At 35.5% G+C, this 18,226-nt stretch overlaps 1 protein-coding gene across 2 annotated transcripts in view; it reads right to left on the bottom strand.

Annotated features, from left to right (window-relative positions):
- The window catches only part of ATL1 (atlastin GTPase 1), a 100,172-nt gene that overhangs the window by 37,542 nt on the left and 44,404 nt on the right, over positions 1-18,226 (bottom strand). For both annotated transcript variants that reach the window (XM_050796904.1, XM_050796905.1), the window contains exons 3-6: positions 6,994-7,241; positions 4,011-4,145; positions 3,444-3,548; positions 1,237-1,287 (exon numbers count right to left, since the gene is read on the bottom strand). In XM_050796904.1, the coding sequence (XP_050652861.1) occupies positions 1,237-1,287; positions 3,444-3,548; positions 4,011-4,145; positions 6,994-7,241 (539 nt within the window). The remainder of the gene's footprint in view (positions 1-1,236; positions 1,288-3,443; positions 3,549-4,010; positions 4,146-6,993; positions 7,242-18,226) is intronic.

Raw genomic sequence — 18,226 nt, forward strand, 5'->3', positions numbered from 1 at the left:
GATGTAAAGTATGTAGGATATATTTACAAAAGCTGTTGACTGAGGAAATTTAATGGCACAATGGCTTGGATTACTACAAAAACATTAGGCATTTAGCTTAAGAATGGAAAGTCCTTTTCTTTGTCTTTTTTCTTTTTTTTTTTTTTTTTTTTTTTTTTGGAGACAGGGTCTCACTCTGTCACCCAGGCTGGAGTGCAGTGGCATGATCTCTGCTCACTGCAGCCTTGACGTCCCCGGCTCAAGTGATCCTCCTACTTCAGCCTACTGAGTAGCTGGGACTACAGGCATGTGCCACCACGCCTGCCTGGCTAATTTTTGCATTTTTGGTAGAGATAGGGTTTCACCATGTGGCCCAGGCTGGTCTCAAACTCCTGGGCCCAAGCAATCTGCCTGCCTCAGCCTCCTAAACTGCTGGGATTACAGGTGTGAGCCACTGCATCCGGCCCTGGAGAATCTTGAAATGAATTCGAAAGAGGAGAAGAAACATACACTGTGCCCAGAGCATAATAAAACCTGAAGAGTTGTGCTCCTTAGTGCTAATCCTGGGAACTTTCTCAGTACTGTCACTATTTGTAAACCGAATCTCTGCTTCTTTGTTTCTGCTCCTTTTGGAGCAGTGATTGCTCTGTAGTTTTCCTGAGGCTAGATTGAGCCTTATCACCTCAGTTGTGTTTTTTTTTAAATGTCTGTGACTTGCAGTGTGACTCTTTTTCTAAAAAATATATGAAATTTGATGTCAAACTAGGGAGAAAGGTAGTTACTTATTGATATGGTTAGGCTTTGTGTCCCCACCCAAATCTCATCTTAAATTATAATCTCCATAATCCCCACGTGTCAAGGGCGAGACCAGGTGAAGGTAAGTGAAACATGGAGGCTGTTCTTGTGATAGTGAATGAGTTCTCACAGATCTGATGGTTTTATAAGGGGCTTCTCCCACTTCGCTTAGCACTTCTTCCTGCTGCCTTGTGAAGAAAGTGCCTTGCTTCCCCTTTGCCTTCGGCCATGATTGTAAATTTCCTGAGGCCTTTCCAGTCATGCTGAACTGTGAGTCAATTAAACTTCTTTCCTTTATAAATTAACCAGTCTGGGGCAGTAATTACCAGGCACCTAATTGGGCCAATAGTTCCTGTGTAAACAGCAGAATCAGAATCTGATTATGTTTTGAAATCATTCCCCAAAATTCTGCTATATATATTCCAAAGACTACCAGGTACACAAAAAAGAAAATATTGTTACCTGGAGGTGCTGAAGATCATCCTCCTGGACATTTTGGGATAAGTTATATACCTTGATAAAGAAATAAAATCACAATGATAAGATAATTGGCATCATCCTAAGCACTTACTTCATCATTCCCTACTTTTAAAAATATCAGTTATCACAAAAATGAACTTTCTTATATACTTGCTTACATGATGATATTTGTAAGACCTTGAGAGAGAAGTAAAAGAAGGTTGAGAGACAATAAGGAATGTACAATGATTATAAAATGGTTCCAGAAATACAGTAGCCATCTGCTCTGGAGACAGAATATTTAAATTATTTTATGAACCTAAAGAATGAGTCAAAAAAACTCATTCTTCCAAGCAAGACAAAATAATAGCAATCTAAATCTCAGCAAGCCATATGGAAAATTTTGTTTTGAAAAATCATGTTGGCCGGGCACAGTGGCTCATGCCTATAATCCCAGCACTTTGGGAGGCCGAGGCAGGCGGATCACAAGGTCAGCAGATCGAGACCATCCTGGCTAACATGGTGAAACCCCGTCTCTACTAAAAATACAAAAAATTAGCTGGGCGTGGTGGCAGGCGCCTGTAGTCCCAGCTACTTGGCAGGCTGAGGCAGGAGAATGGCATGAACCTGGGAGGCCGAGCTTGCGGTGAGCAGAGACCGCGCCACTGCACTCCAGCCTGGGCGACGGAGCGAGACTCATCTCAAAAAAAGAAAAGAAAAGAAAAGAAAAATCATGTTGACTTCTTCACAATTAATAATTTTATTTATGTCTGAACAGAGTTTCATCACATGGAAGTTAGGTTCTGAATATCATGCTCACAGCCTTATACATATGCATTGCTGCTTCATGAACAGATCACAGCATTAAGATGACATTTTTTGAGGGGAATAAATATCATTAACTTCAAAGAAAAGTTAAGGAGGCTTATATGTTTATATGGTGATATAAAAAGAATACTTTGTATACTTATTTAAATAACATCATTTCTCACATAATAAAAAATAGTCATTATAAGGAGTTAGCAGATTTTTCTATGAAAATATTCAATGTATTCAGGTCAAATATAAATAATGAGTAATACTGAAAAGGCAAACTCAATCTGGTTTAAATAGGCTTGTATAAATATGGCTTACACTGTAAATTATGAATAAATTAGATTAAGTCGGTATTTTAAAGGCTTATACAATGTATGTATTCAAAACATCATATTGTACATGATAAATATATATAATTTTTATTTGTCAATTGAAAGAAAAGTTAATTTTTAAAAGTTGATTAAATAGGTTATAACCATAACATTTTTTATGACTTTTACTTTAAAGTCCTTTATTTAATAAATTCAGTCTTTCCTTCCTCCTTCTGTTTACCCTGTCTTGTTTGTCCTAACCATATATGATGCCCTTGTTGCTGCTTTACTAGTTCCATTCTCTATGCTTGCTTATAATTTCATCCTTGACTCACTCATCCTAATTACTTTGCCTTTTCTGCATTTTTAAGCTCTCTTACTTTTTTTTATTGATCTGCCCTGTTCCTTGGCCACTCTCTCTTTTTGCTTTTGCCAGTGGATTGAAAATATCTAAAAATAGTCTTAAAATCTTTTATGCTATGGGTTCTATGGTTCTAATAAAACTCTACAAAGATTTTCAGGACAATTTAGAAAGCCCACAATAACCTCAAAAATAAAACTTTTTAAAAAGTGAAAGAAAAAAGGAAAGGAAAGAAAGATAAATTTTATATACAAGATATTTGCTTTCCTAAATGTACATTAAGGTGTTTTTAAAAGCTATGAACACATGTAAATGTTTTTACATTTAGTTCTACTGGCTATGTAGAACAAAATTTATATTTATAAATCCTGTTTCATTAAACATAACTTATAATAGATGGTCTCAATGTACACTCATATAAAATTTATGTTACTGAGTTTATTGTAGGCTTTAAACAACAACAACAAAAATCCCAATAAGATAATATGACCTTTTCTAACCAAAGCAGTCAATTTGAAAGTTTGTCAGTAATTAGACTACAATAACAAAAACAATTCTACTCTTACAGAAATCACAAGAACTGGCATGCTAATTGAGTCAAATAATATATATGATTCCCAATTTCTGTTGTTTATCTCATTATCACATGTATATAGAAACACATATATTCATAATTTTTAGTTAAAGAAACATCATCAAAATGGGTTTATTTTATTTCATACCTGTATTGAGCTGATCATTGTGCTAAGGGCAAATACTGTGGCTGAATCTCTCAAAGTTGACTGACTATCAAAGGTTCCCTGAGTATCCATCAATAACACTGCAACCTACAGGCAAGAAGAGTACATTACTGATATTTTATAGAACATCTAGGTCATTAGGGTTACCATAATATTAATATCATAAGAACTAAAGCAAACCATTATTAATGAATACTATTTTAGATAATTTCTTACACATACCATGAATGCCACAGAAAATAAAAATATTAACTGCTGATTACTATTATAAGTAATTTTTACTAGTAATCCAACATTACAGAAACTTTATGTAGCAGTGAAACAAAATACAGATGTTACTTGCTGATCTGCTATTCTATCATCCTTATAATTTTGCCCACCCTGATCACAAGAAAGGGAAACAAAGATCATGCTATAGGATGCTACCCCACTTTAAGCTTCATATCAAATGATCAAAATTAATTTTCAAAAGCGCATCTTCAAGGATTCTAAAAAGTAGTAACTGTTATAAGTGAAAACTCAATTTTATTTAGGAAGTTAGCATCATACCTTTTTACCATCAGGTTTATTGATAAGGAAGACTTCACTCCATATCTGAATTCCTGTAGTCTCTCGTTCAGATCCACCTCTCCATGAGAAACCAGTCAATGGTTCATTGTAATCTCCAACCCAATCAACTGATTCCTATAAAATAATAAAGTCTGTGATATGGAACTTGATATGTGTGTATAGTTTTTTTTTCCATTCATCCATTCTGATTCTTATCCCTCTCCAATTCCAGTTAAAAGGAAACAACATATGCACATCTAATGCATCAATACAATCACTTTATTCATCCAAAAAATAATTACAGAGGAGCAACCATCTGCCACATTTTTTATATGTCCTGGGGATATAAAAATGAAAAGATATCATTGCAGACCAGAGGAAATTCACAGCCTAACAGTGAGACAGACATGCAAACAAACCATTATGATGCAATAAATGCATGCCAAAATGGAAGTATATATAATGCATAAATGGTAGCATAAAAAAGAAATAACCCTTGGTCAGGCAAGACCACATAGGATGTTTGAGCTAAGACTTGAAAAATATTTAGGAATTTTCCAGGGGAGCAAATTTGGAGAAGGCATTCCAGAAAGGAAGGCAGGCAGGCAGAAAGGAAGGAAGTAGAGAGCATATTATGCTTTGGTTTTGGGGGAGGAGGAAGCAAGTAGCAGGAAAAGGCTGGACAGATGGCCAGATTCTGAAAGGCCTTGCAAGGTGCTTAAGGGAGTCAGATTTTATCCTGCAGGCAATGGAAAGTTATGAAGAAGCAGAGATGAATTATCATCATAGTTGTGGTAGAGAGATACTATTCTAGAAGTAGGTAGGGGTAGTTAGTAGGGAAGGGAAATGATAGCTAGAAGGGATAAGGGGTGGGTGCTATAATAAAGGTCAAAAATATGATTGAGGGCCTGACCAGGGCCGGGACAGCAGGAAGGAGTAGACAAGTACTGCTACAAGTGGGGTTTGAGAAGCCAAAGGAAGAGAGAATAGGAAAAACTATCAATTGTATAAAGGCTGAAGATCAAGTTGGATAAGGAATGGAAAATATCCCATAGATTTAGTAAGTCAGTAATTGGTGACCTTGGTTGATAGTAGTTACCCCCATTTTGATATTTGTTACAGAGAATAAGTTATTAGTTTTTTGGAAGATCTCATTAGATAATTCTCCAATCTAAAACCTTACATTAACGAATGCAGAGGAATTTTGGAGAGGACTACTTGGACTGATAAAATATCTACATAAACTAATTTAAAGAAAAACTTATTTAATTATATCTTATCTTGTTCTAAAAGGCATTTTAAACCCTTACCAAGCGCTTTGGTTCTTCTATGAATTTGTTCTATTATCTGCCTCAATAACCTATTCAATCTTATTTCTTCTTCATCTCCAATACTTAATTTCCACTCGAGGTAAGAAGGTGTACACTGTTTAATACATATATCATACTTTTTCCTCATAGTCCAGAATGTCCATTTTTCCTTTTCTGATCCAGATCCACACGTCTTCAAAATCTATTCTAACTCCCAATATCTCTATAAAGTTTTCTCCAGTTACTTTTGCCCACTATATGCCCTTCCCTGAACTACACTTAGAAATATATCGATCAGGCCGGGCATGGTGGCTCATGCCTATAATCCCAGCACTTTGGGAGGCTGAGGCAGGCAGATCACTTGAGGCCAGGAGTTCAAGACCAGCCTGGCCCACATGGCAAAACCCTGTCTCTACTAAAACTACAAAAGATTAGCGAGGTGTGGTGGCGCATGCTTGTAATCCCAGCTACTTGGGAGGTTGAGGCAGGAGAATCCTTGAACCCGGGAGGCAGAGGTTGCAGTGAACCAAGATTGTGCCACTGCACTCCAGCCTAGGTGACAAGAGTGAAACTCCATCTCAAAAAAAAAGAAAGAAAGAAAGAAAGAAAGAAATATATCAATCACCATATCACCATGTAATGATACTCTAAATATTTCACCTATCGTTATTCTGTCTCCTTGGCCAAACCGTGAGATGCCTAAATGCAAAATCTATGGTATGTTTTCTTTGGTATCCACCATAGTGCCTAGCACAATCTAGGACATTTAGCAGGTAGTCAATAAATAATTACTATTGAGGTGGAAATTGAAATTTTTCCAATAAGGTATTACCTGGAAAAATGTCTGGGGATGCATACTTCAATGAATAAATTGTGATTATTATTAATTAGCATAATAATATTTCTATAACATTCACTCTGAGTCAATGATCTACATTGAGATATTCATAAAAACCATAAGCCTGAAAAATAACCTTGAAGGACAAGGAAAACATGCCCAGCTAATTTTTGTTTTTGTTTTTGTTTTTAGTAGAGATGGGGTTTCACCATGTTGGCCAGGATGGTACTGATCTCTTGACCTCATGATCCACCCGCCTCGGCCTCCCACAGTGCTGAGGATTACAGGCGTGAGCCACAGTGCCCGGCCAGCAATTTATTTTCAAATGCATCAAAGAATAACTTGGAGTGATGGCTGGAAAGAGGGATGAATAGATGGAGTCATAAGTGATAACGCAGGAATACTAATGTTAACGGTAGAATCTGGGTGGTGGATACCAAGATGTTTAGTATAAAACTCTTTTAACTTCGCTATATGCTTGAAATATGTCATACTAAATGTCGGAAAAAAGTGATTACAATACAAAAGTTATGTGACATTTTAAACACTATAACATTTAAGTATAATCAGGATATTCTGTGTCTATTTTTTAAAGAATAAAAATATAAGTCATATTCTAAGGGAAATGCAACAAAGCAGCTTCAGAGAAAATTGGTCTGTGTAGTTTGGCCCCCAAAGCACTGAGGTTGGAATGGTTACACCACAGCATTTCTTTAGCGGGTTCATATATAGGGTACATAATAATAGAAATGAACATTTTGAACACCATTAAACAAAAACACGAAGTGACAGAAGCACAGAAGAAAGAAAACTTTTTGAAGTACTTCCTGCATACCTGGTTGTACATGTATCTCAACATGAAGTCCATCAGGAATGATTTTCCTTTTCTAAATGCTCCAGCAACAGATACAGCAACAACCTCCTTGTCTCTGACAGCCTCCGAAAGAAGGATCCGATTTAATGCAGTTTCATCTAACTCAAAGGAATGGTCATCTTTGACAATGAGCACTTGGACTGGTCCTGCCTTTTTCACTGGCTCCTCCTCTTCTGAGCTCCATTCATATGTCTTTTCCGAAAATCCACCTGTTGAACAGAGCAGTGACTGGTTCAGCTAATCATTCAAAGTGCCAAGAAATGTATATGTATCTCTCAACTCTCAAACATCTGACACAGGAGCATACTGGAATTAGAAATGCTCACTTTGTGCTGGGTGCCATGGCTCATGCCTGTAATCCTAGCACCTTGGGAGGCTAAGGTGGGAAGATCGCTTGAGCCCAGGAGTCAAGAGCACCCTGGGCAACATAGCAAGATCCTGTCTATATAAAAAATTTAAAAATTCGCCAGGTGTGGTAGTGCGTGCCTGTGGTCCCAGCTCTCAGGAGGCAGGAGTGGGAGGATCACTTGAGCCCAGGAGGTCAAGGCTACAGTGAGATGTGATCGTGCCACTGCACTCCAGTCTGGGCAACAGAGGGAGACCCTGTCTCAAAAAAGAAAAAAGAAAGAAAGAAAAGAAATGTTTGTTTTAGTGACATATTTTAATGTCATTCACACTATATTCCAGAAGGACTTACATTTGTTCTTTCTGATCATATGACTGAAACAAAAAAAACTTTCAAGAAAACTCTAAGTCAGTGCAGATGTCTCTGTTTGCTGAGTCAGAAAGAAAATCAAAGCAAAGCACTCTACTTTTGGAGCAGAGGAATAAAATGATTTTAGTTCACACTTTCTTTATCCCCCAGAAATAGCTTATTTACATAAAGGATCCTTGCAATACTTTTTAAAGCTGAACGTACATAGGAAGAAATACATAGAAGGGCTCGGAATCACAGATTCTCAAGCATACTATTGGCATTATTATAGATGAGGAAATTAAAGCCAAAGACGTGACTGACCTTGCCCAAGAGATGGAAATGGAATTTAGAAGGAAGGAAATGGTAGACTTCCTCATATAGGATTTCTATATCTTTCTCATGTTATTTATTTAATCCTTGTAATGTTCCAGTAAGGTATTTATTATCTGTATTTTTGACACATGAGAAAATTAAGAATCTAATTAAATTTCCCAGGAGCACAACTATTAGAAAGTGACAGATTACAGGTCCAAGTTCACATGGACAGTAACTGCCAACCTGGGATTGGATTGCAAGAGTCAAAACTTTCATCCCAGATCTTCCTACTACGATAAAAAATAAAAATAAAAAAAAAATTCTGCCTCTTTGGTAGCAATCCAATAACTTTTGGACAATACATACATAGGCTCGTTTGCTTTGTATCATAAGAACAGAAAGTCTATACATACACCAATTAATTCCTCAGATCAGATATATGATCTAGCCTCAAAGAAACCCTCAATAATTGCTATTGTAGAAACCTTAATCCACAATGTGACAGTACTTAGAGATGAGGCCTTTGGGAGGCCTTAGATTAGGCTTAGATTAAGTAATGAGGGTCTCCCATCATAGAGTTAGTTCCCTTATAAGGCAACTAAGGAACCAGAGCCTGTTTTCTCTGAATTGTGAGGATACATGAAGAAAGCAGTCTATGAACCAGGAGGAAGACCCTTACAAAAAATCCAGCTCTGCTGGCATTCTGATCTCATCCAGTTGCCAGAACTGTGAGAAATAAATGTTTGTTGTTTAAGCCACCCAGTCTATGATTTTCTGTTACAGCAGCCCAAGGTGACTAAGACAATAATACTAATTTTGAAACAAACTGGACTTTTAAATAATCTTTTATCTAAATTTTTGAAAATATCTTTAGGTAGACATTCTTCATGATGTCTATTTGATAAGAAGTTTTATAACTAGATAAAAGCAAGGCAATCATATCTCTTGGCATACTTTTAAATAAGTCTTCAGATCACATTGACATATATATCACATTGATAACTTTATTGCTGTTCATCTATAAAATAATGCTATTGAAATACTGAAAATATATAATTTTAGTTTTGCATGAGTAGAGATAAACATACACCACTACTTTCTGAACAATCGTACAAAGCATCTAGAGACAACAGACCTTTGCCTATAGCCACGAATCAGAGTTGTTCTCTCTGCAAAGTTAAGAAAATTTGACTTTTTATCTGAAAGATAATAGCTTCTCTATTGCCGTATCACAGGTGCCGGAGTCAGAGAGCCTTTGTTTAAACCCCAGCCTTACAATTTACAACATAAAGTTGTGGAAATTATTTAGCTTCCCAATGGCTCAGTATGCTCCATTTTAAAAAGAGTAATAATGGTACCCATATTAGAAAGCCTTTGTGAAGACTAAACAAAGTAATTTCCATTCAATAAAAATTGAAGAATCTGACAAACAGTACATGCTTAATTAATGGTGACGGTTATTAATGCTATTATCTATTCATGTTTGATTACAGTCCTACCTACCATCTAATTTCAGCCTCAGTACAAAGGCCCTTTTTGAGAATAGCAAATACACATTTTATTTGATGATGCTCCTTGCCTATGATTTAATTATGACCTGAGCACACAAATGTGAATCACGGACCCAAGCTAGACATAATATTTTGGATAGACAAACATCTTTGGTGCAGAAAACTAGATCATAACTTTCTATAGACTGAAATAATTGTTTGTAACAAACTACACATATGCAAAAGGTACTTGAGAATGCACATAGAAATGGAATTTCTGGGTTGCAAGTTTTTCAAATATTCAACTTTAACACATGATGCAAAATTGTCTTTTTCTAAGTGGCTATATAAATGCTTTGCTTCCACCATCAGTTTAACATCCTATTGATCCATATCCTTTCTAACACTTGGTTTTATCTGACTTTGTTTTTGTCAATTGCAGAGGTATAAATTGGTATCTCACTGTGGTCTTGATATACATTTCTCTAATTGCTAATAAGGTAAGCATCTCCTTTTATCCATTTTTCTATTAGGTAGTTTGTCTTTCTCATTGATTTGTAGTTCTTTATGTATTTTGAATGCTAGCCCTTTGTTAGTTATATGCGTAGCAAAAGTCTTCTAGTTTCTAAGAGCTTGCCTTTTCATTTTCTTTCCTTAAGCTATAATTGATGAAAGGCATTCTTAATTTTAATGTAATAGATTTTATTAATATTTTCTTTCATGGTTAACATTTTGTATGCCATGTTTAAGAAATGATTCCATATACAAGATCTGAAAGATAGTCACATATATTTTATTTTTATTTTTTATTTTTTATTTTGAGACAGAGTCTTGCTCTGCCGCCCAGGCTGGAGTGCAGTAGCTGATCTTGGCTCACTGCAAGCTCCGCCTCCTGGGTTCACGCCATTCTCCTGCCTCAGACTCCTGAATAGCTGGGATTACAGGAGCCCGCCACCATGCCCGGCTAATTTTTTTGTGTGTTTTTAGTAGAGACAGGGTTTCACCGTGTCAGCCAGGATGGTCTCGATCTCCTGACCTCGTGATCCACCGGCCTCGGCCTCCTAAAGTGCTGGGATTACAGGCATGAGCCACCGCGCCCAGCCAATAGTCACATATATTCTTCTAAGTGTATTTGTTTTTGTTTTTGAGACAGGGTCTCACTCTGTTACTCAGGCTGGAGTGCAGTGGTGTGATCTCAGCTCACTGCAACCTCCACCCCCTGAGCTCTATCGATCCTCCTGCCTCAACCTCCCGAGTAGATGGGACTACAGGCACACGCCACCACCAAATCCCACTAATTTCTGTATTTTTTGTAGAGATGGGGTCTCACCATGTTGCTCAGGCTGGTCTCAAACTCCTGGACTCAAGTGATCCACCTGCCTTGGCCTCCCAAAGTGCTGGCATTACAGAAATGAACCACTGTGCCCAGCCTTTTCTAAATTTTAAAGTTTGCTTTTGATATTTAAATTCCTAGTCCATCAGAAGTTGCTATTTGTAGGGTGGAAGACAGAAAGCCATTTTTTTTAAACATGAGAAACAAATTTTTTCAGAGCTCTGTCAAAGCCCCTTCTTTCTTCAAGTGGTCTGCCATGAGATCTCTGTCATAAGTAAGAGTTTTACACACACACACACACACACACACACACACACACAGACTCATTTCTGAGCTCTCAATTCTGATCCATTCATCAATTTGTCTATATCAGCACCAATATTACACTATCCTAATCAAAATAGCTTTATAAAAAGTTATCGTATATAGTATGGCAAGCACCTCTTATCCTTCTAATTATTATTGGTCTTGGCTATTTTAACCCTTTCCATATAAATATTAAAATCAATCTGTTAGTTGAACTCTTTACTGAAGTTACATTAAATTTATAGATCAATTTGAAATGAATCAATACCTTCATGGTATTAAGTCTTCCAATACATTAACATGATCTATCTCTCCATCTATTTTTGGTCTTTAAACTCCTTCAGTAATGTTTTTATAATTTGGGGGAGTAGGAAGAGGTTTATTACATTTAGTCCCAGGTGCACTGTAGTTTTTGTTGCTATGACTGGTTTATTTGTTGTTTTAATTATATTTTCTAGTTGTTGCTTGGATAACAAACTGTAATTAGCTTTAATGCATTGGTCTCACATTGAAGCATTTGTTAAACTTTATTATTTCCTGTAAAATTTATGTAGATACTTTTGGGTTTTTTTTTTTAAATATAGAAACAGAAATACAATTTTCAAGTAATGACAGTTTCCAACTTTTTAATCTTTATGTATGTTTTTTTTTCTTAAATTATTAGACATTCAATGCCATGTTGAATAGAAAGGGTCATAATGGGCATAACTTTTGATTTCAGTAGGCATAACTTCATGATTTTAAAGGGAATGTCTCCAATATTTTCCTATTGGGGTTACTTTTGTTACAGTTTTATTGGGCTTGGTTTGATAGATACATTTTATCATATCAAATGAAGGAAATTCTATGTATAGTTTACTAAGAGTTTCTAAAAATCACAAACAAATAATGGATTTTATCAAATAATCTCTTCGGCATCTATTGAGGTCATCATATAGCTTTTTACATCCAACATATCAATGCAGCAAATAATATATATTTGCATTTTTTATATAAACCTAATAGTCTCAGGGTATAGTATAATGCTGGATTCAGTTTGCTAAGATTTTGTTTAGGAACTGTGCATATATATTCATAAATGAGTTGCCTATAACTTTACTTTCTTATTTTGTCCTTGGGTGGTTTTATTATAAAAGTTTTGCAAGCTTTATAAAATGAATTAGCAGCTGGGCATGATGGCTCACGCCTGTAATCCCAGCACTTTGGGAGGCCAAGGTGGGCAGATCATTTGAGGTCAAGAGTTTGAGACCAACCTGGCCAGGATGGTAAAACTCCGTCTCTACTTAAAAAAAAAAAAAAAGAAAACAAAAATTATCTGGGCATGGTGGTGCATGCTTGTAGTCCCAACTACTTGGGGGGCTGAGGCAGGAGAATCACTCGAACCCAGGAGGTGGATGTTGTAGGGAGCTGAGATCACACCATTGCACTCCAGCTTGGGTGACAGAGTGAGACTCCGTCTTACAAAAAAAAAAAAAAAAAAAGAAAGTTTGTAATAAAAGATTGGAGTGAACAGTTCTTTGAAAGTTTGATAGAACTCACATGTAAAACTTTGTGAACCTGGTGTTTTATTTGTGAGATGATTTTTAACTGTCACTTCAATTTTTTTTTTTTTTTTTTTTTTTTTGAGACGGAGTCTCGCTCTGTCATCCAGGCTGGAGTGCAGTGGCGCGATCTCGGCTCACTGCAACCTCTGCCTCCCAGGTTCAAGCAATTCTCCTGCCTCAGCCTCCCGAGTAGCTGGGACTACAGGCACTTGCCACCAAGCCCAGCTAATTTTTTGTATTTTTAGTAGAGATGGTGTTTCACCATGTTGGCCATACTGGTCTCGAACTCCTGACCTCAAGCGATCTGCCTGCCTCGGCCTCCCAAAGTGCTGGGATTACAGTCGTGAGCCACCGTGCCTGCCCTCTTCAATTTCTTTAATAGTTATGATTGTTATTGTTATATTAGTACCAATAAAGCTCGATAGTTATTGAGATACTTCTGGTTCGTTTTATCTTTCTAGGAATTTTCTTTCCACTGTCTTAAAATTCAGACAAAAATCAGTAAATATGCAGATTTGAACAGTATCATTAGCCAGCCTTACCTATCTAACATCTAGTAATTATAGACCACACATTCTTTTTAAGTTCATATGGAACATTTACCAAATAGCCTATGTACTGGTTTATAAATCAGATCTCAACAAACTTCAAAGAATTATAATAATAAAGAATATGTTATCTCATCATAAAGGAATTAAACTAGAAATCAGTAACAAAAAGATATTAAGAAAATCTCTAAGTGTTTGGAAATTAAGCAATAAATCTAAATAACCTATGGAATAAAGAAGAAAGTATACTGAAAACTAGAAAATATTGTAAACTAAATGACCTGATGAATGTTCTGATCTATTTGTCAATTTGTCTTTGACAGCACCAATACAATACTATATTCATCAAAATAGCTTTATGAAAAGTCATTATATATTAATGGGACAAGCCCTCTTATCTTCTAATTACTATCAATCTTGGCTATTTTGACCCTTTTCATATAAATATTGAATCAATATGTTAGGTTGTAGTATCTTATTTATACTGAAATATTAAAAAGATGACATATACAAAACTTGCTTAGAGGAAACTTACACTTTGAAATGCATAAAGTAGTAAAGATGTTTGAAAAAAATCATAAGCTAATATCTATGTCAAGAAACAATAAAAAGAATATCAAATTAGATTCAAAGACAAGAAATGATAGGAAATAATGGTCAAAAATAAATGAACTAGAAATCGAGATCAGTGAGATTAACTTATAAGACTGATCAAAGAAAATAAGAGAAAAAACCCACAAATTACCCATATTAGATATAAAAAAAGATACTATAGATCCTACAGATATTTTAAAAATAATATGGAGATATGAGTAATTTTATGACAATAAATTTGATAACTGATGAAATGAACAAATTAAAAGTATCACTTATAAAAAAACCAGCCGGGTGCGGTGGTTGACGCCCCTAGTCCCAACACTTTGGGAGGCCGAGGCGGGTGGATCACGAGGTCAGGAGATCGAGACCATTCTGGCTAACACGGTGAAACCCCTTCTCTACTAAAAATACAAAAAAATTAGCCGGGCGTGGCAGCGTGCGCCCGCAGTCCCAGCTGCTGGGGAGGCTGAGGCAGGAGAATGGCGTGAGCCCAGGAGGCAGAGCTTGCAGTGAGCCAAGATCGCATCTCTGCACTCCAGCTTGGGCGACAGAGCGAGACTCCGTCTCAAAAAAAACACAAAAAACAAACAAACAAAAAAACTACATAAGACAAATAACTATGAATACTGTTATACCTAGAAAACAACTTAATTCATAATTTAAAACCTTCATGCAAAGGAAACTCCAGGCTCAGCTTCCCTGGTGATCTCTTCTAAACATTTAGAAAACAGCGAAGAGCAATCTTAAACTTCTAAGAAACAGAAAATAAGAGATCATTCTCAACTTATTTTATAATGTCAGACTATCTCTGATACCAATAACTGACAAGAACATTATAAAAAAGGAAAGTCATAAGCCATTATCTCTCATCAACATAAACTCAAAAGCTCTAAACAAAATATAGCAAATAAAATCTAGACATAAATTTTTAAAATATCACAAACACATGGTATCTATTATAGGAATTCAAGGTTAATTTAACATTCAGAGACAATGAATGTAATTCACCACATTGCATAACAGAGACAGATATATGATTATTTCAGTAGATGCATAAAAGTAGGTATGAAAATGTAATAGTCATTCCTGATTAAAGAAAGAAAACAAAACCAAAAACACCTCTCAAAAAGTAGGAATAGAAGAAAAATTCCTTAATTCAATAAATGGTATCTACAAATACAGCTAATGTTACATTTATTGTTAAAATACTGAAGGCTTTCTCCCAAAGTCAGTGAAAACCCATGTTCAGACACAAACCTGCACAAATATGTTTATATCTGTTTTATTCATATTTGCTAAAAACTGTGAACAACCCAAATTTCCTTTAACTAGCAAATGGATAAATAACTGTGATACATTCAATTTTAGAGCTGACTCTAAAGAGATAGAGAAAATTATCTGGGGTAATGGAACAGTTTTAAATATTGATTGTGGTAGTCATAATGTGATTATACACATTTCTCACAAGTCACAGAGCAGTAGATTTAAAAAGTGAATTTTGCTGTATGCAGATTATAACTTAATTATTTTTAGTGAGAAAAAATATTTATGTAGCATTATAAAACCTGATCATCTAGTAATCAGTCTAAGTGATGTGTTGGCACATGTTTAACAACCAGTTCTTAGCAGTGGGTAGGTGGGGAAAAGTCCTGATTTGTGACATTTGCCAATTTCTGTGATATAAATACTACCACCATGGCCCACTTCAATCTCACAATGTGATTTACTGAATGTGGAGCCAGGAAGAGAGGTACCCGATCGGCTCTCATGAACTAGTAGGAGCTGGCTCCAACATACCACTGAAATCTAATGAAAGACACTGAAGACTTCCGCAGAAAAATATAAAACGTTACTGAAAGAGGGATATACATGTTCTCAGATTAGAAAACTCTGTATTGTAAATGTGTCAATGCTCCCCATTGATCAATAGATTGATTATAACCAAAATCATATTCTCAGCAATCTTCCTGTACAAATTAACAAGCTTATTTCTCTGCTGCATAAATATTTATTATGCAAATTAATAAGCTTATATGGAAAGGCAGAAAGCCAAGAATAACAAAGAAAACCTTGAAAAGGAACAAAATTGGGGGACTTACACTAACAGACACCAATAGATAATTAAAATCTACAGTAATTAAAACACAGTGATATCACAAGTATAAACAAACAGACCGATAGAAAAGACTACAGACCCATACATATACAATCATCTGATTTACAACAAAGGTGCCACTGCAATAAATGAGAAAAGGAGATCTTTTCAATAAATGATGCTAAATCAATTGAATATTCATGTGTGGGGAAAATGAGCCATCACCCTTAGCTCTCAGCATACACAAAAACCAGTTCCAAATAAATCATAGACCTATGCCTGGAGGAGGAGAAGTGGACAAAAGATACAAATAAGCAATTGACAAAACCCACAATATTAAATGACCCCATAAATATAAAAATATATTTACTGTCATGCAAATAAAAATGAAAAAATACATTGATAACTTTTTCACATATTGGATTTACAAAGATCAAAAGTGTAATAATTCTTTTCATTAGTTCAGATGTAAACTTGTACTCACAGATACTACAGGTGGGAATTAAAATGGATACAGCATCTTTGGGCTGCAATTTGGCAGATAACTATGAAAAGCACAAATACATGTATTCTTGACCCAGCAATGCTATTTCAAAGAATTCATTCGCAGATATACTCATACATATGCAAAACACCAGAAACAATGTAAATGTCCATCAATGAGGGACTGATTAATAAATTATGGTTCATCCTCTTGTTAAATATAATTGTAAAGAATGAGGAAGTTCATTTGGAACAATTGCCCAATATATATCATAAGAAATAACTCAAGGTATAATACAGTGTGTACAGTATGGCATAACTCAAAAAAAGTATGTGGGAGAGTCTGTTTGGCATGTTTAAGAATAGCAAGTAGTACAGTATGCATGGAGCAGGTTGAAAAGGTTATAAGGGGCCAGGTCAGGAAGATAAGACAGAGCACAAATCTGAAAGGATTTGGAAGAGAGTAGATATTATGGGTGAGAGTAATGGAAAAGACTTCAGTGGATATTGGTATCTGATTATCCTTTCCTTCTCTGCCTTTGTATACTAGGTGTGGGTTAGGTAGATAACTGAACTTTACGTTTATATGTTCAAGGCTCTTGAAGAGTTACACATGGAATTAATGAAAAGGAGGGATATTGTCTATTAATCATGACTTACACAGGCTACAAAATAAAACAAATACCTGAGTTGTGATAGTTCTTTATCACTCAGTATCAAATACTGAGATGCTTTATACAAAGAAGTCTCATTCTGTGAATGTAAGCAAAATACCATATTAAATATTCCTTCTTGGTGTAGAGACTTATAAAAATACAGAAATAATTTGTTATTAAATGAGAAAATAAATAATAGAATAGAATGAATTTGTGGAATATTTATAAATATATAGCCATTAGTTTGTATGTAACTTAAAGTTAAGAAAGAAACCTATCATTAACATCAGCCCATACATATAATTATGGTAATCAACATTTACATATAAAAGTATTTAGAAAAGCTACAATCTAAATGTGTATCAACAAATAAATGGACAGATAAAATGTGGTATATCCATACAATGAAATATTATTCAGCAATAAAAAGAAATGCAGTACCAATATATACTATAATAGGATGAATCCTGAAAACACTATGTTAAAAAGTCAGTAACAAAAGACCACATGTTGTGTAATTCCATTTACATAGAAACGTATAGAATTAGGCAAATTTATAGAAACAGAAAGTAGATTGGTGGTTACCCAGAGCTGGGGAGTAGGAAGGGTATGGAGGGTATAACAGGTATAAGGTTTCTTTTGGGAGCTAATGAAAATGTTTTAAAATTATAATAATTTCAGAATTATATATACTAAATATACTCTGAATATACTAAAACCAGTGAATTGTACACTTTAAATGGGTGAATTATGTGGAATATATATTTCAATAAAGCTGTTAAAAAACTATTTAGAAAAACTTCAGTTTCTGTAAAATAACAAAACCAAAAAACTAGACTAAAAATATTTAGAGAGCAGAGACCGTCTTATTCATCTTTGTATTTCTTAAAAACTTACAGCCTGGGCACAGTGGCTCAGGCCTGTAATCCTAGCACTTTGGGAGGCCAAGTCGGGGTGGTTCACGAGGTCAGGAGATCAAGACCATCCTGGCTAACATGGTGAAACTCTCTCTACTAAAAATACAAAAAATTAGCCAGGCATGGTGGCACGGGCCTGTAGTCCCAGCTACTTGGGAGGCTGAAGCAGGAGAATCGCTTGAACCTGGGAGGCAGAGGTTGCAGTGAGCTGAG

Source organism: Macaca thibetana, chromosome 7, assembly GCF_024542745.1.
Source record: "Macaca thibetana thibetana isolate TM-01 chromosome 7, ASM2454274v1, whole genome shotgun sequence".
In the NCBI taxonomy this organism is placed as follows: domain Eukaryota; kingdom Metazoa; phylum Chordata; class Mammalia; order Primates; family Cercopithecidae; genus Macaca; species Macaca thibetana.